We start from the raw sequence: 20,054 nt of genomic DNA, 5'->3' as shown, positions 1-20,054 counted from the left end.
CGTCCTTATGCTTTTGCAGTATAAACTGTTGCATCATCAGAATGTGAGTTATTTGCCTTTTGGCAGCGACGCTTGTCTAACGAAAGCCATGCCCGACAGCAAAACTGCTTCCAGGACAGCACTCTTATCTGAGACACCTAATTATCTCTGAGAGCTTTGTCATACAGTCTATGTTGACATGAGTCATTGCACTCATTATCTATCATCTTAATTTTCACACCATTTCGATCACATTTGCTATCACCAAAAAGCAGCTGTACACACTTACGCTCCGGTTGCATCTTAACTTCTCTCTTCTTGCCGTTTGTCGTGTTTATCAGTGTGCTGTATGAGGGAAAGGAGCGTCTGATCCAGGGCTGCGAGGTCATCCAGGCCACGCCGTACGGCCGCTGCGCCAACGTCAACAACAGCTCCGCCACCTCGCAGCGCATCTTCATCACCTTCCGCCGAGCGCCGCCCGTCCAGCCCCAGAACTCCCTTGCAGTGACGGACATCTGCGTCATCATCACCAGCAAGGGCGAGACGCCGCCACACACCTTCTGCAAGGTGGACAAGAACCTCAACATTGGCATGGTGAGTCTGATTTTTATTCTTTAGCTAGCGCTGTTGCAGCATCAGTATTTGGAGAACAAATTTGTAAAAAAAATCTGTTTTAAACCTTTCAGTGGGGCTCCAATGTGTTCCTGTGTTACAAGAAATCAGTATCTGCGTCCAATTCTATCAGTTACAAAGCCGGTGAGTAAAAGTCAGATGTTTTATGAGTGTTGTACGTTAGAAGTGTCATTAGAGTTAAGTTTGTTTTTAATTTATGAGTGAAAACATGCGTTCCCAAAGGCCAGTGGTCAGAGTAGGCTACATTAAGGGTTAAAAGAAGCTGTTCAACAACTGGTACAAAAAATCCAAGCTATATTGAGGCTACTAAATGGCTTAAATATAATAATAACAGCTTGTATAGAATGTATTTTTGTATTTTTTAAAATAATAAATAGATAAATAAGGCTCATACCAGCATGTAGTATTTTATTTTGATATCTTAAATAAGCAAGTATCTGTAATTTGTAATAAGGTACTTTTTGGATGTATTTGTGCGTCTCTGATTCAGTTTGGTTCATATGTTTTTATTCGGTTGAAATCTGAACAGCGATTAATCGATTAATGGTTAATCATTAACAGCCCTAGTCTGAAGCCAAGAGACCATAATAATCAGGAAGAGCAGGAACAGAAAAACAAAGTGATTGAAATTAAAAATCTTCATGGAATATCAAAGTTTTAGACGATATTATGAGATGCTGAGTCACTATTATGAAGTAAATAAGTCATGCCACGTTTTCACAGCTTCCATATATGATAACAATTGTTTTTAAAAATGTTTTGCAAGAATTACTAGAATGGCACAGACACGGGTGAATTCATAACCTCCTCCACGTAGAAAGACTTTGTCTGCAGCCCTGTTTGATGATGTGACCTATTGATAGTATCAGCCTCTGTTATATTTCTGTCTCAAAGCTCGAGCGAGCGGCACCGTCAGTGTGTATCTGTGATCTCGCTGTAGATTGTTCTCGCTTATTGCAGCTGCTGTTTCTGAAGTTGTTGTGTGACATTTTCACTGACTGAATGTTTCATTAACAGTGCGGCCTTTGGAGCAATTCATTGTGCAACGCACGTAGAATCAGTGTCGTATGAATGTGCACACACACACACCCATGCAGACACACACCCATGCAGACACACATGCTGGCTTTATCTTTTTGGCTGGCCTTTTTCCTGCGAGGCGGCTGTTTATTCATCGCAGACAACGGCACTTCCTGCCACGCCCATTACTTGTGTGTGTCTGAATGTTTGTGTGTGTGCATGCTTGTATAAAAATGTGTCTTGTCTGAAAGGCATCTCACCAAACAACAAGACACAGTGAGGAGCAGGACAGCCGTTTCCTGAAAATGAAACCGCATTATATTGAATGATTGCTCCTTTTCTTTAGAACTAAAAAGTGCTGATGTCCCGTTTCTTAGAGCCTCTTTTGTTTGATCCTTGCAGAGAAATGAAACAAGATTTGAAGTCTCTCTGGAAGTTTGAGCTACTTTAGTATCCAGTCTAGCTTTGGGATGTATTGATTTATGACACTACTTTACTACTAAACCGTAACAACACTTGTGTATATAACTATTTCTTTTGTTCTCCATTCTCCAGGTCTCATCTTTCGTTACCCACAGGAGGATTATGAGTCTTTCCCTCTGTCAGAATCTGTCCCTCTGTTTTGTTTGCCCATGGGTGCCAAGATCGAGTGTTGGGCACCGCACACACGTGATCCTCTGCCCGTCTTCTCCACATTTGTCTTAACCATCTCTTCTGGTGAAAAGGTGAGACGCAGCAACCAACACCAAGCTGTCACTGATGTAAAGCGAAGGAATGAGATTGTTTCTCTGAGAAAAAGACCATGTGACATCATCAACTGGGCTTGGGAAGCCAAAAAGTTGCAATATGATGAAATGACTGTCTGTCTGTGTTTGCAGGTGTACGGATCAGCCATCCAGTTCTACGAGCCATATTCAGTGGATCTGTTGAGCGAGAAGCAGAAGATCCAGCTGGGCGTGCTCAGCACGGTGGAGAAGAAGATGATCCCCAACCGGCCTGTGAACACCAATAAATGCATCTGCCTGCTCTCCCGCTGGCCCTTCTTCGAGTCCTTCCGCAAGTTCCTGATGTTCCTCTACAAGCTGTCCGTCTCAGGCCCGCACCCACTGCCTATTGAAAAGTAGGAACCCACTCACAAATACTTTCAAATCATTTGTTGGGGATGATTATGCGAAGTACCTACAGATCTCAAAGCTCAGTTACTGAATATGTTTGAAAGATTTTGAAGGCTAATTAGCACATTTTGTTCTCTCAACAGGCACATCTCACACTTCATGCACAATGTGTCATTTCCTTCCCCCCAAAGGCCAAGAATATTAGTCCAGGTGACATGTCTTTTTTTAGTCTCTTGTCAATTTTGTCAATCCAGATTCAAATTTAAAGGGGCACTATGTAGTTTTGGAGAAAGAAATGCAAACTCAGTATTTTAATATTTACATATTAAACATTTCCATAACTGAATAAACAAGCTGATCTCAGAGGAAAATAAGCTGTAACACTGTTAGAAGCTAGAAAGGTGGCAGGGTCCGCCACATATAAACAAAGTAAAACAGTATGAAACTGTGTCGTCCTTTAAGGTCAGTTTGTTTATTCAGTTTATTCAGTCAATGAAGATCCTTCTCTTCTGATTAAAATGTCTTCCCCAAACCTACGTAGTGCACCTTTAACATGTGTACCATTGTGTTTTTGTTAGTTTCATATAATGAACATTGTATTTTTCCTTTCAGCTCTCGGCACATGACACCTTAATCCTCTCCCAGCCTGTGTGTACACCCTTACCCCTCAGGTAATTGGGCTTTGCAATGCTAAACGTAGTAATTTCGCAGAAAATAACATGTTGAATTCCTTTGCTGAAATCCTTTTTCAAACAAGGGGGGTGGGTGTTTTAGTTTCTTCTCTATACTTTGACAGTTTTTGTTTGCACTTCAAACTGAACGCAGCTGCCTTGTCAGTATATGTTGAGTGCTTTGTTGAAAAGAAAAACAGCCGAGCAGGCTGAAAGAAAAAGACCAGCGTATTGTTCATTCATTCATGTTTGTTCTTTCCGGGTCAAATCCTCACACTGCAAACAGCCTCGGGCATCATCATTTTTTAGATTTTCTTTCCTCTGCTGTGTTGCATAATTTTGCAATCGATAGGAGCACTTCAACTCTCAGCACCCTTTGTTTCCTCATGTTACGTCGAAAACTCTCAAAAGGGATGACTGCCAGGCCGAGCTTGTTAAAGCTAACACAAAACGCTAATTGGTGCTCCAGCTAATGTGACCCACTACTGTTGCCGCAGTAACATTTTATCAAGTAGCACCTTTTAAAACAAGTTACATAGTGCGTCATGAGGCACAAAACCCAAAGACTTTCCTTTTTCTGTCATATTTGACAAAGAAAATCAACAAATCCTCACATTTAAGACGCTGGAACCAGCAAATGTTAGATTTTTATTTTATTTTAATTTTTTTGCTACCTTTTAGATAGGACTGCCAACAGACGGTTTCCATTTTAAACCTCACAAAGCGAGTATGTCTTGCAGAGTTGTTGCACTGCATTAATATTATAAGGCGATAGTGTGTTAGGGTGAGGTAGTGAGGTTAGGGTGTTAATTTTTAAGACGTGTATAAACAGAAGTTTAAGTTTAAAATTGCTGTTGTTTAGAGGAGGATTGCCTTGTTTCTCATTTCCCTGATGTCTCCTCTCTCGCTTTCTGTTTTGTTTTCTGAACTCATCACCTCGCTCACATCCTCTGTGCTCTCCCTCCTCCCCCTCCATCAGCGGGGCAGACTACGGGACTCTGCTGATGAATCTGGGCTCGGAGAACTGTGCCACACTGCTGCACTTTGTCCTGCTGGAGAACAAGATCCTGCTGCACTCGCTCCGGCCCGCCGTGCTCACCGGAGTGGCCGAGGCTGTGGTGGCTGTAAGAGTTTTTGCAACATCTGTTGCTTTTATTTTTTAGTTTACTTAATTTTTGGGTCATGGTGATATATAATAAATAAGTTAAATATTTAAACATGACATTAATCTCATTATTATCACCATTATTGGCCTTTTATAGCTACATCATATCTGACAAGTACACATTAAGCCATAAACAGCCAGATCTTCACTATACCGACCATATTAATAGTTATTAGTTTATCTCTAATGTGCATAAAGTCATTTATAAGATAAGGGGCCAAAACCCCAACTCCTTACTGCACGTAATATAAACAGTAATTTTATAACCCCATATATGTGTAATTATGATGAAATCATTCTTGACAGAGTTAACCAGCTCTGTGTGGAGACAAATACAACCAAACCATCTGTAAACATACAAACATTAATTATGAGATGAACAAACACAGAGGTTGTTTCGTAATCAGCTGCTCGGGCAAGTCGCTGAGATACAAATTAAAGGGGCACGATGTAGTTTTGGAGAAGAAATTGAAACTCAGACTATTCAAAAGAAAGCGAGTTTGTTTATTTAGTTTGTTTAAACATAAAAGAATCAGTTAATGAAGATTTCTCTCTTCTGATTAAAATGTGTTGCCACCCTGCCTAACACGTCTCGTGACATTAAGAGCACTACCTCATCTGAACTGCACAGTCTGGCAGCCATACTAAATCATACATATGTTAAATTCCTTTGACGCGTGATCGATTTGATCAGACGCCTTAAAGGCATTCCAGAGAGCACATAAACATGGTTGAACTGCGCAGGGCTTCAATCATCACGACTGTTAATTATCCTTGCTTGACTTGCAGTGTGTTTGACAGCGGTGAGGTGAGGGACAGTCAGGTAGACGGCTGTGACCTACTGTACGAGCACAGTACAACAAGCAGCGAGAAGAGGAACAGGGTTTTTAAATGTGCAACAGTAACGTGATTAGTTCCACACGCATAATGTCATTTCTTCAGAAATCACTGTCATGACTCAGCGAAGTGAGCATTAGGTAACCTTTTACTATGCAGACGACAAGGCATAGTAAAGCTTAAATGAATTACAGACCATAAAGTATATGACATCTTTGCATTGAGCGGATAAAAAGACTTATACAAGATGATACTCTGAGATATCTGCCTTCAGATTCTCTGTAACATAAACGCAGGCTAAGTCATCCCCCTCCATGAATGAGTTACCAAAGCTAGCCTAGTAAAATACTCTTCCTCTATTTGATAAGATTGCAAATGGCACGGAGATTGACCTTTTGCCATTTTAGTTACACAGTCATCCCATTGTTGTTATCTGCTCGATCATTATGTCTCAACATAAGTCAATGTTCTGCTTAAATCATCATTATTACATTATAGATGATATTTTTAAAATATCGCCGCTCCTCCATGTATCTGACCTTTGTCCTCTTGTCACTGTGATTGTTGATTCTCCAGCTCAGTGAACATAATTCAACTTCGCCGACGATGCCTCTTTGAATGCACAGGATGTCTCAATCCTCAAAAGTCCCACAAATGCATTTCAAGTGTCACAATAAACCGATTACAATAAATAAGAGCATCGTGTGTTACGCAATAGAGACTCTCTACATTTGTCCACATTTGAATTAATGCAAAGACAAACAAACAAAAAGGCTGTTTATTGCGAGACTGGTTGTAGTAATCATTCCCCTCTCTCGTGTCTCTCCTCAGATGATCTTTCCCTTCCAGTGGCAGTGTCCCTACATCCCCCTGTGTCCGCTCTCTCTAGCAGGCGTCCTCAACGCTCCTTGTCCATTTATAGTGGGTGTGGACTCCCGCTACTTTGACCTTTACGACCCCCCGCCAGATGTTGTCTGTGTGGATCTGGACACCAACACTATCTACCTGTATGCTGTGCTTTGATACCCATGTCTCTGCCTTATTTGTGCTCTATATTTACAGCTCTCATAGTTAAAGAACAGCTGTCAATGCATTTGTTAGACCAAGAGGAATCGGCATGTTATTTTTATGCAGCTCTCCTGTTACTTCCCGCTAACTGCGTTTGTGGTATTGTGCGTCGCAGGTCAGACGAAAAGAGACACAACAACTGGAAGAACCTCCCAAAGAAGCCCTGCAAGACTCTGATGAACTCGCTGAGCAGCTTGCACCACCAGCTGGCCAGTGGTACGAACAGCATCTGACTTCAGACAATTGATACAACACCATAAACTATGATGTGAAAAATGACCAAAGAGCTGAATCTTTATCACAGTCTCAAGTTGATTACGATATTATATTAGAATACATAATATTCTATGTCCATGTTTATTTTGTTCACCCTGGTTAGTTATATATGGTGCCCAAAAACTGTCAAACTGCAATCAAAGAATATCAGACAAGTGAATTTAGTTAAAAACATCAGTCATTGATGGGCAATAAATTAAAATGAAGGGCAAAAAGACATAATAAACTTATAAAACTTCAAGTAAATGCAAATCATTTCATCATAAAGAACAAAACATGACAGCATAATCAGATAAAGTAGGTCCAGTTAAAGGTGCAATATGTCAAAATTGGCCATCTGTCAATTCATACTCAAAACAAATAGGGGCAGCTTGAATAACTGTTCACTGCTGCTAGCTGTAGCTGCCATTAGCTAGTTTGTTCAGTTAGCCGTGCGGTTAGCGGTCATAACTGGGAGCTTGGAGCCACCATTCAGTTAATAAATGAATGTATTTTACTGTGTTTTAAGTGAAATACTCAAGAGAACTGTGTGGTTAGCTAGCTTAAATGAAAACACTGTTGGCTAATCGCACTGAGCAGCTAGCTACTTTTCAGCTGCAGCTAATCATTCATACACTTTACAGCAAACTGCTGTAGCATCACTTCATAAAGTAGCCAAAGCATTTTAGCTAGCAAGCTAACAACGTTGGCAGGTTAACTTATTAAAGGTAAAAGAAAAGTATAAAGCATTGAAAAGCTTTGTAAACTCCATTTTAATCATTTTGATAAAAAAAACATTTCTGTTGTTATTATTATGACTTGTCCAATAATGTTTTATCTAAACTGTCCCAAACTTCTTGTATTTCAGTTTCAGTCCGTCAAACGTCCCAGGAAAGCTCGGCAGTGGACATGACCCCCATCGAGGCGGACTTCACCTGGCACAAGAAGAAGACGTCCCTGGAGATGGAAATCCAGGAGACCTTCCTTCGCTTCATGGCCTCCATCCTGAAGGGCTACCGCTCCTACCTCAAACCCATCACCCAGGCACCCTCTGAGAAGGCCACGGCCGCAGACTCCCTCTACGACCTGCAAGGTGAACGAGAGATTTGAAGCTCCCTTTTTGAACGTGTGGAACAAGAGGAAAATGAAGCTGCTCGTGTGGATGATGTGTAAAATCATGAAAATCGACATGTTGGTGATGGTTTTGTTTACGGGCAGCATCAGACTGTTGTAACTTGTGCATAATTTACAGCCTTAATTTAGAAAGCTTTAGCTAATGTTTAATTTTATTGGCATTTCTATTTCAAGGAGCATCTCCACTATTACTCAACCTAAGTGTTTTTCCAAATCAATCACCTTTCATTGCTATAATAAGACTTCAAAAATGGATGTTGCTGGGAAATTGGTTCACACCTCCATTTAGCTTCACTTCACTGTTCCAGATCAGTTTCAGATGCAGATAGAGGGAAAGAAATGAAGCATATTTTAGTCGTATTCAAGTGTATGACTGAAGAATGACTTGTGGAAATGTGAATTTCATTTACATTTGAGAAGTGACACCACAATCTCTCCTCGACTTCCTGCAGGGTTTCTCAAAAGCAGAGACCGCGCCCACCAGAAGTTCTACTCCCAGCTCACCAAGACCCAGATATTCATCCGCTTCATCGAGGAGTGCACCTTCGTCAGCGACAAAGACACCGGCCTCGCCTTTTTTGACGATTGCGTCGAGAAGGTGATTACCAGCCCAGCGTCGGGCCGGCTCTCAGATACGCACACGGCGCCGCACACTGGTGTTATGCTGTTTTGTTTTTCCTCTTCCACCTGAGGGTTCCTTCCATGAATGAGCCTTTGTTTCATGTTGTTTCATTGGCAAAATAACATCCGTCCGCTGGGAAGGCAAGGAAGCCAAAATTTCCTCTGATTCATTCTGTTCCCTTTGCTCTCTTTCCTCTTCTTACAGCTTTTTCCCTCTGATAAAATCACCGACAAGGGCACCAAGGTAATCACTTACACTGTAATCAGATTTCCCCGCACCTTCTCTTTGTTATGTTTGTGACTAACATGAAAAGGTAAATAACTGAACCTTTCTCAACCTTTTGATTAATGTTCTCACCAAGGAGCATGAACATTTCCTGCTTTTCTTCTGTCCTTAAATCCTAACCACAATCAAATACGCGTGTTTGACTGCCTAATCGGAAAAGCATAATAGAATGCAATATGCTTGCAGACAGGAATGGCCTGCAGAGTGCAGTTATAGTTGTCAGTATTATTAAGGCTCTGGATGTAATCATGACTACAGGTTGAGGGTGAGTCATCGGAGGACACGAGGCTGTTAGAGCTGGACGAGTCCCAGAAGAGCGAGCACACGGTCTTCGTCATGCCCCCTGAACCTCCAGTTGACGACGGACCCGAACCTGCCCCTAAATACACGTACGTGTTTCAGCTCTGCTTTATTGAATCTTTATTAGATTAACAATAAAATTAAACAATCATATTTCTCATCCTCCAGCTATAAAAGTTTCCCAAGGCTGCATGTAGAGCTGTTCGACCGTCCTCGGGAGTTAAGGCCTGCACTTAGCAGCAGAGCAGCGGGGGCCAGTCTGTCCAGCAGCCCTGCACTGCTGGCGAAGAGGACGAAGCAGGTGCGTAGATAAACACACAGTCGCATTCAGCGTAAGCAGCAGCAATACCCTGTTAACGCTTTAAATGTCTGCCCCGATCCAACAGGAGATCAAGCTAGCATACAAGATGGCAAAGCGCTTTTACCCCAACCCTCCCCTGTGGGCCCGGTGTCTGTTCAGTCACTGCTACAGCCTGTGGTTCATCTGCCTGCCAGCAGGCGTGCGATTGGCCAAGTCAAAAAGCCGGGCCATGCAGCAGGCGTACAACGTCCTCCTGAAGATGAGGACCACTGAGGTGGAGGTGCTGGATGAGGTACAGTTTTGACATTTGTTGATTTATATTTCTGTGTGTCTGCGTCTTTCTCTCATGGTTTGAAACTCTTATCGATGCTTGATGTTTTCTTGACCTCTCTGGCTTTCAGGTGTGCTACAGAGTGGTGATGCAGCTCTGTGGTTTGTGGGGTCTCCCCGTCATGGCTGTGCGAGTCTTGGTTGAAATGAAAAAAGCTGGTGTACATCCAAACGCCATCACATACGGATATTACAACAAGGTCACATATAGTCTTTTTTTACGTTGCTAAAACATATCTCTGCTCCAGCTCAAGCACTACACTGCCTTTGCATGTCCTCATCTCCACTGCGCTCCCTCTGCAGGCCGTCTTGGAGAGCCCGTGGCCAAGCAGGAACCGTAGCGGCCTCTTTATGTGGACCAAGCTGCGTAATGTGCTCCGTGGGGTGGGCCAGTTCAAGCAGGCTCTAGACCGCACATCGTCAAAGAAGGGACCCACGCTTAGCACCACAGGTGGGGATGGAATAAACAGTGTGATAGACACTTTTCCTTAAACTCGCTCCTTTTCCTTGTTTCTTACTCGCTGTTTCCATCCCTGCCTCCAGCTGCATCAAAAGGTGGGTCAGCAGTCACTGACGCCGACCGTTTGAGTCATGGAAGTGCAGACAGCTCGAGTGAGGTCAACGGAGAGGAACACAACGTATTTGCACACAGCCACAGCATGGAAGACACGACAGACAACCACTGTAGTACAGGTACTGACTCACTAAAGTTACTGGGTTCACAGGTGTAAAATCAAAAGATGTGATCTACAGAGAAATGCACACGGTCCAGTCACCGCCCCCAAACCTTACAGTGGTTACAGAAACACCTGCGGGGCTGATGCAGAAACAAGGTGTGTGACTTTGTGATCCACAGGACGGCAGTCTGATCAAGGCTACGGCTCCAAGGACGAGTTGCACCAGGAGCTGGCAGAGCCGTCACGCACAGCTGCCCTTTCTACTGAAGAGAGAAGGAACTCTAAAACACAGCTTAATGGTAAGAAAAGCTACTTCTGTATGAAAACGGTCACATTCAACTCTAGTTCTGCAGTAGAAACCTCTTTTCCTTCTTGTACACTGATGCCTGTGTGTTGACTATGTACTTTTTTAACCAGGAGGTGACATTGCAGGCTCTGTGGACAGTGCCGTAGCCGTAGCAGAGCCGCCCAGTCCTGTTGATGTGCCCTCGCCTGTTCCCAGCATTGTGAAGCTGTCCACAGGGAGCTTCGATGGAGGCAGGGAAACAGGTGAGGAGAAAGACGCAACCCTTAACTATGTCATTTCGTGACTTTTATGACTTTTGTATGTAAGATTAAACGTATCCATCCACATTCTGCAGGTACAGGGAAGCTGTTCAGGAGACACAGCAAGTCTGATAGCGTGTCTCTCCCGGATGACGATACCTCGCTGGCACCAGGGGATGTCGCCAACCAGACTCAACTGCAGCGGCAGAAATCCTTCGCTGAACGCAGCTGTAGCTTCAGCGCAGAAACACGTGCTGGCATGCTCCTAGAGAAAGGCGTGGACCACATGGCCAGTCAGATGGGTGCCGATGCGCGCATCTTGGCTGCAGCGCTCTGCGCAGGCCAAAGCCCGCCCCCTAATAGTGTGTCCAAAGCTCTTTTTAAAGACCTGGAGGAAGAACCTGAGGATGACCGGGGCTTGATACTGGGGAAGCTGCCTGAAGAAGAGGGGCCAGGAGAAGCAGAAGAAGAGAAGGGAAATGATGTGGGGGTAGAGGGGACTGAGGCAAAAATGGAGAAACGAGAGAGGAAGCACACTGAAACACAAGAGGAGGACTCTGGGCTGCGAGGAGCAACCCTGGAGAGGGCGGACGTGGAGGCGGGTGCCGATCCGCTTTCCCTCCTGGTGTCGGAGACTGAAGAGTCGGCCTCTGTCACCAGCCAGGAGCCACAACGCTCGGTGCCCGCTGTGGTGTCCCGCAATCTGGCCGAGGAGATCGAAATGTACATGAGCCTGAGGAGCCCTCTGGGCGTGAAGTCCTCCAGCATGGAGCTCCAGCAGGCTCAAGGAGACTCCAATGACTCCCCGCTGCCTAAACCGTCTCTGGAGCGCAGGTCCAGCCTCCCTGTGCCTCCTGTCAAAACTCCAACCGGCTCCCCTGGCGACACACCCAGACGCAGCCCCAGCATGGTCACTCGCTCCAAGACTTTTGCAGTAAAGACGAAGACGCCCTCCAGCATTGCGGGTAGCCCCGGTCCTAGATCGGCCTCACTGACGGCGCTGGTCAAGTCCTCCCAGGGAGGGTCGTTGGGCTCGGTCATCAACACCATTTCAGGCATCAAGATGGACACCCTCTTGTCAGGACCTAAAATTGATGTGCTTAAGTCGAGCATGAAGCAGGCAGCAAATGTGGCCAGCAAAGTGTGGGGGGCAGTCGCTTCAGCTTACTCCTACTCGGACGACGAGGTGAGCGTCATTACGGGACGATTCCTATTTTATTAGCTTCATAAACTGGGGATTAATCCTCTGAATCTTCACCCTAACATTTACTTCCTAGGATGAACAAGCTCAGGGCGGTGGCGGCTTCCCGGTCAGTCTGGACGAACAGATGCTGGCTGCTCACGACATGGATGAGAGTCCAGAGAGAGGAGCCATCCCAGGGCTGGTGGCCAACGGTCTGAACCAGAGCTGCACCAGCCTGGGCAGCAGCAGTGGCAGCAGCGACACAGGCCGGGGGACCCATCAGACACGTAAGCACCCATTCTCTAGTGCAAGAGAAGGGTCGAATGAGGTTAGCTGGCCTGTGAAATTAGTTTTCAAACTTTAGTTTCCTCTCTATCTGCAGATCCAACTCCAGGACGAGCAGGCAGAGGTCCAGACTCTGAGCAGGGCTCCTCACTTCACGCTTCCTCCTCGAGCATTTACCAGAACTGTGCACTGGAGGTCAGACATATACTGTACACACAGAAAACACCACCTTTGCTGCCAACATGAACACTTGAATAACTCCAAACTGTTTGGACATCTCTCCCTCCTGCCAGGTGCTGATGTCCAGCTGCTCCCAGTGCCGCTCTTGTGAAGCCCTGGTGTACGATGAGGAGATAATGGCGGGCTGGACGGCCGATGACTCCAACCTGAATACCAACTGTCCTTTCTGTCGCACAGCCTTTCTTCCCTTATTGCACGTCGAGTTTCATGACTTGCGCACAGCGACCGGGTAAGAATCGGTTGTCCTAGAAATATATCTCGTAATAATAGTAACGCAAAAACTGACTGTTGTGTGATTTTTCTGCTCAGGTTCTACATGAATCCCAGTGCCTCAGGAGACAGCATCCACAGCACCAGTGCCCAGCCCACAGCCAGCAGCTCCGCTGACATTAAGGCACCAGACCTCATCTCTTTCCCTGAAGAAGAACCCAGGGAGACTCCAGATGATCGGCCTGGAACACATAAGAGGTACACTTCAAGTTTCAAACACTTCAAACAGCTTCAGTTCCAGTTCCAGTTCAAGAAGCTAAATACTTGCCCAGTTTCTTCTCATGAGTCCTTTTATTTTTTTGTGTTTCTAGTCTGATTCCTGAACCAGTGCAGTCGGACCCCTTAGGTCTGCTGGAGCACCAGGCAGCAGGGAAGCACCAGAGATGCAGCGGGACGTCACTGACGCGCAGCAACAGCGTTGGTGGACCGCTGCAGAGCCTTGATTACTCCCAGAGACCCGGACACGGCGTCTCCACCACCAGCCTGCCCTGCAGCCTGCAAGAGGTGTCGGTCAGTGCTCCTTAATGACAAAACACTCACCCCATTGTGCTTAAATGTAGCAGAAACTACCGCTGCAGTGGAGTGAAAATGATTGAGGTGTGTGTGTTTATTTGTCAGGATGGCATGGGGACCAAACGGCCAAACCCTAAGCCCGTGTCCGTACCGTACCTCAGCCCCTTGGTGCTGCGCAAGGAGCTGGAGACCCTGCTGGAGAACGAGGGAGATCAGGTAAAGGACTCTCATAATCTCGCAGTCTGTTTTTACAGAAAACATCTGCCTTGACGCAAGATCCTGAGAGGTTTAAGTCCAACTTCTCTTTCATGTCCGACCAGGTGATCTACACCCACAAGTTCCTCAGCCAGCACCCCATCATCTTCTGGAACCTGGTGTTGTATTTCCGTCGCCTTGACCTGCCCTCTCACCTACCTGGTCTCATCCTCACCTCTGAACACTGCAACAAAGGAGTACAGGTTAGATTAGACTGAGCCTGTCACTCATCATTTGTCTCTTCTGTTGTGGCTTTCTTATACCTTCTACTGTTTTGTTTTCTCAGCTGCCCCTGACGTCCCTGTCCCAGGACAGCAAGCAGGTATACGTCCAGCTCCTGTGGGACAACATCAACCTGCACCAGGAGCATGGAGATCCCCTCTACCTGCAGTGGAGGACTTTGTGTGAGTGTGCACACAGACACACATCAGGCTGTAGTGGTTAATTTAGGGTTTAATGTCTTTATGTACAGTAACTCGCTTTACCACTAGGGGGAGACAAAGCCATTGTCAAAATTTGTTTTTACATCTAGTCTGTGCAAGTGTGCAGTTGTATTGGTTGCATATTCAGCTGAATATGAATGTTGACACTTACTTAAAAGCATAGTATTGTTTCTGATGGTGCATGTGTTTTTTAGTGGAGAAGAAGGGGACGCTGGCTCCGACCGACCACCAGGAGATTCGAACCCTCCTCAACACGATTGTTCGCAACATCCAGACCAACGACGTCTACGGGCCAATCAACCTGTTGATCCGAGAGATCAAACAGCGCCCAGAGGGTGTCAAACGGCAGAGGTCAGACTTTTTTACTTCTTTTTATTGATGCAGTAAAGCTTTTTAACATTCGTACGTTCTTGCACTGTCGATGAAAACACTGCTTATGTCTCATTCCTGTGTCCTGTATTTCCTCCAGGAGTATCTACAGAGAAATATTGTTCCTCTCTCTGGTGGCCTTGGGGAAGGAGAACATCGACGTCGGTGAGTGAATGCGCGAAAGTGACATCAACCACTTGCATCACACAACGACATATATCGGACTGATACGTATCATGTCATTTGTACATCCACAGAGGCCTTCGACAGGGAATACCGTGTTGCTTACGACCAACTCAGCGCTGAGCAGCTCAAGTCTTTGCACCGCATGGATCAGCCGCCGACCCCTAGCGTCCAGTGGTGCCTTAAATCTTTCGGGACCCCGTTCATCTGATCGCCAACATCTGTAGCAAAGATGGAAACTCTGACTGCAGGAGGGAAAGGATAGACAGCAGGCCGGGGTGTGAGCTATAACATGGTACTCTTTCTTCCCCCTCGTCTCGGACGTCGCCCGTTGTCAACTTTTTTTTTTTACAACCTTATTACACTTTTCATTGGCTTTCCCAAGCAGCTACTTACAGGTGGGACTGTTTCTGTAAAGTGCTTGGAGAGCTGCAGTGAATCTTTTGGGACTAGTTGAGGTGTGTTTCATTACAGGTGGTGTATAGAAATGATTAATCGCTGTACAGAATGTATTGACTGCCCCTGTTGTGTAGACATATGCGTATTTGTGTGTGTGTGTGCAGTCAGTTCCCTCGTAGCCTTTTGCCCACTTTGCTTAAATCTCTCCTAACTCTCTCAGATTAGATTATTTTGAGTTGTTTGAGACCGTGTACAGACCCTGACTGCTTCTTTGTGCACTTTCTAAAAAAACAAACAAAAAACAAACAACTCAAGTCCACCTTTCTTTTTGTACATATTGTTTACCTTGGTGGGAAAATCTGAAACCAGAGTTGCCTATTTTTTGGAGGCAAGAAGTCACGACGCCTCGACTGTTTATGTGATCCGAGTCTTAATGAATGTTCCCGTCTGTTTCGTTGTAAGTGTACAGGTTCAGAGCGAGGCTCTCTGTCTGTGTAAATATGTGTGGGAGCACATGTGTAAATGTGAGAGGACTGAGGACAATCACTAGTTATCAATCACTAAAATTCTGTAACATTCCAGACTCCCTGCTATCGAGACAGGTCTTAAAGAAGTATTATTGATCCCTGCGACAACAAGCCGATTAGAGGGAGAGATTATTTAAAAAAAAACATATGTTAATCTGAAGTGAAAAGACATGCCACACTACTGATTTCCCACACATTCAAAACAAGACTATCTGCAGGGATGGACAGTGCCTCAGTGACAGAGAAGTCATTTCAATTTGTGTTTTTATATATCTGCCTTTTTTAACAGTAGCATACTGCACCTGTTCAGCTAATAAGCCTTACTGCGATGTTTAATTAGAACTGTAACTCACATGTACCGGAGCTATACTCATTATAGCATAAAATGAAGCAGTAAGTTTTTTTTTAATTTGGGTGTATTCTTCGCAGATGAAAGCATTTCTGGTTTACACACGGTAGCTTTGGACGATGCTGGTAGCAGTTAGAGCGTTATACCGCAAAAGGGCTTCTTCAGCGCGGCCGATACTGTGTTCATTTTACAACATTCCACTTAACAGACAGACAAAAAAAAAAAGCAAAGTGCTGTGATGAACTGTGTCCTGTTGTAGACTTGGGAGAGAGATTTGTACAGAATATTGTGAGATATTCAATTTGCACTGCATAGATTAAATGACCTTAACCCAGGGTGAGGATGAGATGACACCATCTCAGACTATTAACAGCGTGCAGGCGTTTGTCCTCAAAAAGAAACAAAAACAAATTCTCAATTATTTATTTTTGTATTATTGACATTTGGATTGCAGACAGTGTCGTAACTTAGAATTTTTATGACTAACAATCCCCTCTTTCCCTTTTTAATCTGTCTTTTTCCACCCTGTACTGACTTTGTAAATTTGACCTCCTTGGCAGAGGATGTACAGCAGAGACTGTTCTTTAACAATAGATTAAGTGATCTCTTACCGTCCTGTGGAAAAAGGAACTGAATGTCTACACGTAAGTGCGCTGCAATAAATGAGTTTGTGAACTGATTGAAAATTACATGTGTCCATTTTCTTGTCTCCCTCCTGGCCCCTTAACGAGTTTGTTTAGTTTAGTGTGTGAGAAGCAGCACTTTTACATTATGTTTTGTATATTGAAAAGTTAAATAGTTCAGCTTTAATGAAACATACGCTGACATATAAAGGCTAACTGTATCCTTCCGCCAAGACCTCTTGCGATACTTATTTTCCTCAAATAATTGAAGAAATTAACATTTTCAAAAAGTACTCCTCCAAATAAATTAATCTATATTCTGCTTTTACAATGAATTGATGAGACATTTTAGAGATGACGCAAACTTCTGCTCTACTATATTTGACTTTTTTTTTAATGCTAACATAAAAAGTTAACTGTATCCTTCCGCCGAGACCTCCTAAAGGACCTCATGAGACTTTCATTTTCCTTCAATAATGGAACAAAATGTGTTTTTCAAAATAACAGACAGTACACCTCCAAATAAATTAATCGAATTCTGCTTTTACAATGACTTAATGAGGCATTTTTAGAGATATGTCAACAGATTTGACACACTTCTTGGTATTTTATGCTAACATAAAAAGCTAACTATCCTTCCGCCTAGACCCTAACCCTTGTGCCCTCCTTGGGCATTTTTGTACATTATTCTCAACTTTTTTTTTTATTATTTGGTGATCATTTTGGCTGTGTTACAGCTTGTGGCATGAATTTTTGCAAGAACTTTTCTTTTTAGTAAAATTTTTGAAATCCAATGTGTTTTACTCTCACGTGTCCTGGTGCATTTTGCGCCCTCTGGACACCTTCGTGGCAAAAATGTACACGCTCAAAAAACTGCCATTAAATCATACATCAATATTTTTTTCACAAATCTCTTAAACAACTTCAGACTTGACCCCTACTATTTATTAAACGGAAAATAATTCATTTTTGTGGGTTTTTGTGTAATAAAAATAATAAAACAGGCATTTAAAGGGTTAAAATCCTGGAAAATGGCTGAATGTTTGGTAGTTTTGAATAAGTGTGAAGTTGTTTAAGTGATTTATGATCAGCAGTGTCAGAAACTGTATCCTTCCGCCTCGCAACAAACATCTGAGGCACCTCCCGACTGAGCTTCCGGTGAGCGCGTGAACACCTCTAATTAAAGTAGTGCGGCCGCAGGTGTGTGGAGGTGAACCAGAGCTCGTCTCCAGGCCCTACACGGACTTGAACCAGCGAGGAGGACAGGACGACAAGATGCCGCTGAGGCGGACGAGAAACGCAGGCAGTGCCCAGGACAAAGAGCAGCTGGGCCGGGAGATGCGACAGAGCAGACTGGCCCTCTTCATCCAGCAGTTTGAGAAAGAAGGTCTGGGAGCGACACACACGTCCTCTCGCCGTCTCACCTTTCGTCCCTAACAATGCCTGAAACTGTCCCCCCTCACAGCACAAGAGCGCATGAACGAGCTGGAGGCCAAAATGGAGAACACGTTGGCGACTATGGACAAAGTCTTCAAGGTGGAGGTGATGAAGATGCCCCCCTCTCTCCAGAGCGCGCTCATCGGGGATTTAATAAGCGGTGAGCCGTCCTCATTCATAAATTCAGACCATTAACTAGTTCCCCCTCCCCTCCTCACCTGTCACCTGCCTTCTGTTTTTAAGAGGAGGAGATCTCAGCAAGTGAGGTGTCCATCGCCATGAAGGTGAGTTGGCCCAGTTGTTTGAGCTGCCTCCATCCAGAGGTGCTCTTCTGTTCTAACAGCCGTGATTATCACCTTCTGCAGAATGAGTCGATTGTGATGCACCAGCCCCTCAGGAGGGTACCCAGCAAAAGAGGTGAGATCACTGAAGTCTTCATGGCTCTCCTTCCTTTTAGTTGTATTTTAACGCTCATCTTCTGGTGCTTTTGTTCTTTTTAAAGGGAAAGCAATTGATTCTACACCGGGTCAGTCCAACCCAGCCCAGAGGACCTCATCCAAGACCTCCAAGGTAACACATGACGGGGATAGCTGTTTTTTTAGACAGTCGATTGTTGATTCTCATCCTCCGATTGTCAAATCCCAGCGCATCCGGTTAACAGTTTGGCTACGACGCCACAGACCCAATTTTTTGGTATTTGATTGTGATTTGGGTGTTTGACAATCTGCCACCCAGTGATTGCTCGGATCGACTCCAGCGCCCTGCAACCCTGCAAAAGGATAAGTGGTTGCAGTAATGGATGGATGGAAAGAGACTCAACAATCAACTATCTTTCTGCAGAAGGTTACATAGTGTTGCTTCAGGCATCAGTCATGACTTTGTATCCCGCAAAACTTCCACATCCCTTTTTACGTCTGCATAACTTGCAGGTTTAGCCTCCCCGATGGTTCATCTGTAGTTTCTTCACTCTAAAACATTAATATTTGACAAAATATACAGTATCAGAATCTGTTATTGTTGTTAACCGTGTTGTTGTTGTTGTTTTTCTAGGGAGGAAAGGGGACAAAAAGGACCAGAACATTAGTTGGTAGCAACAGCGCTGGGAATCTCAGGTAAAGATTGGAGATTTAAAGGTGCAATATGTAAGAATTTTAGTTAGAAACATTCAAATGAAGTAAAATTGTCTCTTCAGGGGCGACTCAGTCGCTGCCAAGAGAACCCAAAGCCGCTTAACAAAGACCAACGAGCAGACCATGCCGAGCAAACCTAAACTCAGGTCTGTTTGAAGCGCAGAGGTTGTATGTGTGGCTGTAGCGTCCAGATGGGGATGATGCGTGCATGAGCAAGGATTGTATTTAAACAAAAATGTACAAATGTATATTTCTACCAGCTCTGAAATGACTTGTGCATGTCGTGCTGTGGCAGGTCCGTCTCTGCCGGTGACCTGCACTGTTCAGTGGCAGGCTCTGCTGCACACATCACTGTAACCACAGCGCAGGGACAGGTACCGGTGGTCTTTATCATCCTTGTTGTTACCTTTGTAGCTTTCCAGACCTCAGCAGACAGCCACCCAAACGTCTTCCTTTAATGCTAAAATGCTGTTTTTAATGTAAAAAATAAAAGGATTATTGGTTCACGTGCCATGGTTTCTCTTCCTTCCTTAGACCGTCAGCTTTTCTGAAGAGACCAAGGATGAAATTAACTTGGACGTGCTGGATGACATGGCATGGTGCCAGATTCAGAGGCTCACGGTGATTAAAAAAAAAGTTCATTCGATATTTGAAAAGTAACCGTGCAACAACTGGTAATCTCTCTTTGCTAATTACGTTTTTCAGAGTCTGATGGAGTATCTGTCGAGGCGAAGTCGCTGCCAGCATTGACGCCTGAACATCTACTGCGACCAGTTTTTTTTTTTTCATCAGTTGTGCAAATGAAAGTAAAATGTGCTTTATTTGTCTAAAAGACTTTTAAAAATATATAATAAAGCTTTTGAATGTTATCCGAATTATTAAAATTATTTGCCTCATGATCGTATGAATA

The 20,054-nt window shown here is 44.3% G+C and overlaps 2 protein-coding genes across 2 annotated transcripts in view; both read left to right on the top strand.

Moving 5' to 3' along the window:
* The window catches only part of dennd4c (DENN/MADD domain containing 4C), a 30,745-nt gene extending 14,102 nt beyond the window's left edge, over window positions 1-16,643 (top strand). Inside the window, exons 3-34 of the mRNA XM_084344159.1 lie at window positions 321-573; window positions 666-735; window positions 2,188-2,357; window positions 2,511-2,752; window positions 2,891-2,957; window positions 3,360-3,418; window positions 4,398-4,542; window positions 6,252-6,427; window positions 6,604-6,704; window positions 7,612-7,836; window positions 8,330-8,475; window positions 8,704-8,742; window positions 9,043-9,173; window positions 9,253-9,385; window positions 9,471-9,677; window positions 9,787-9,915; window positions 10,019-10,166; window positions 10,259-10,408; window positions 10,572-10,691; window positions 10,810-10,941; window positions 11,034-12,124; window positions 12,216-12,408; window positions 12,504-12,601; window positions 12,700-12,875; window positions 12,956-13,114; window positions 13,228-13,426; window positions 13,535-13,645; window positions 13,750-13,887; window positions 13,971-14,088; window positions 14,322-14,478; window positions 14,597-14,661; window positions 14,754-16,643. Of these exons, the coding sequence (XP_084200285.1) occupies window positions 321-573; window positions 666-735; window positions 2,188-2,357; window positions 2,511-2,752; window positions 2,891-2,957; window positions 3,360-3,418; window positions 4,398-4,542; window positions 6,252-6,427; window positions 6,604-6,704; window positions 7,612-7,836; window positions 8,330-8,475; window positions 8,704-8,742; window positions 9,043-9,173; window positions 9,253-9,385; window positions 9,471-9,677; window positions 9,787-9,915; window positions 10,019-10,166; window positions 10,259-10,408; window positions 10,572-10,691; window positions 10,810-10,941; window positions 11,034-12,124; window positions 12,216-12,408; window positions 12,504-12,601; window positions 12,700-12,875; window positions 12,956-13,114; window positions 13,228-13,426; window positions 13,535-13,645; window positions 13,750-13,887; window positions 13,971-14,088; window positions 14,322-14,478; window positions 14,597-14,661; window positions 14,754-14,890 (5,485 nt within the window). The 3' untranslated portion in view covers window positions 14,891-16,643. The remainder of the gene's footprint in view (window positions 1-320; window positions 574-665; window positions 736-2,187; window positions 2,358-2,510; window positions 2,753-2,890; window positions 2,958-3,359; window positions 3,419-4,397; window positions 4,543-6,251; window positions 6,428-6,603; window positions 6,705-7,611; window positions 7,837-8,329; window positions 8,476-8,703; window positions 8,743-9,042; window positions 9,174-9,252; window positions 9,386-9,470; window positions 9,678-9,786; window positions 9,916-10,018; window positions 10,167-10,258; window positions 10,409-10,571; window positions 10,692-10,809; window positions 10,942-11,033; window positions 12,125-12,215; window positions 12,409-12,503; window positions 12,602-12,699; window positions 12,876-12,955; window positions 13,115-13,227; window positions 13,427-13,534; window positions 13,646-13,749; window positions 13,888-13,970; window positions 14,089-14,321; window positions 14,479-14,596; window positions 14,662-14,753) is intronic.
* A 1,087-nt stretch (window positions 16,644-17,730) lies between these two features.
* Window positions 17,731-20,013, top strand: cdca9 (cell division cycle associated 9). Its single transcript, XM_084344295.1, has 10 exons — window positions 17,731-17,964; window positions 18,043-18,174; window positions 18,258-18,298; window positions 18,380-18,431; window positions 18,517-18,584; window positions 19,065-19,126; window positions 19,207-19,290; window positions 19,440-19,518; window positions 19,679-19,765; window positions 19,850-20,013. Exons 1-10 carry the CDS (start codon window positions 17,853-17,855, stop codon window positions 19,892-19,894), a joined length of 762 nt encoding a protein of 253 aa, XP_084200421.1. The 5' UTR covers window positions 17,731-17,852; the 3' UTR covers window positions 19,895-20,013.
* The last annotated feature ends 41 nt before the right edge of the window (window positions 20,014-20,054 follow it).

Source organism: Pagrus pagrus, assembly GCF_965226575.1.
Source record: "Pagrus pagrus genome assembly, chromosome: 22".
Classification (NCBI taxonomy): domain Eukaryota; kingdom Metazoa; phylum Chordata; class Actinopteri; order Spariformes; family Sparidae; genus Pagrus; species Pagrus pagrus.
The sequence above is the reverse complement of the archived record's forward strand: the minus strand, read 5'-3'. Positions and strand labels throughout refer to the sequence as shown.

What these genes read in the sequence shown, in the direction of transcription:
- cdca9 (XM_084344295.1), top strand. Translation starts at nt 17,853, where the DNA reads ATGCCGCTGAGGCGGACGAGAAACGCAGGCAGTGCCCAGGACAAAGAG. An exon ending in CATCGGGGATTTAATAAGCG is followed by an intron (nt 18,175 to 18,257) that starts GTGAGCCGTCCT and finishes TCTGTTTTTAAG; the next exon opens with AGGAGGAGATCTCAGCAAGT. An exon ending in CCGAGCAAACCTAAACTCAG is followed by an intron (nt 19,291 to 19,439) that starts GTCTGTTTGAAG and finishes GTGCTGTGGCAG; the next exon opens with GTCCGTCTCTGCCGGTGACC.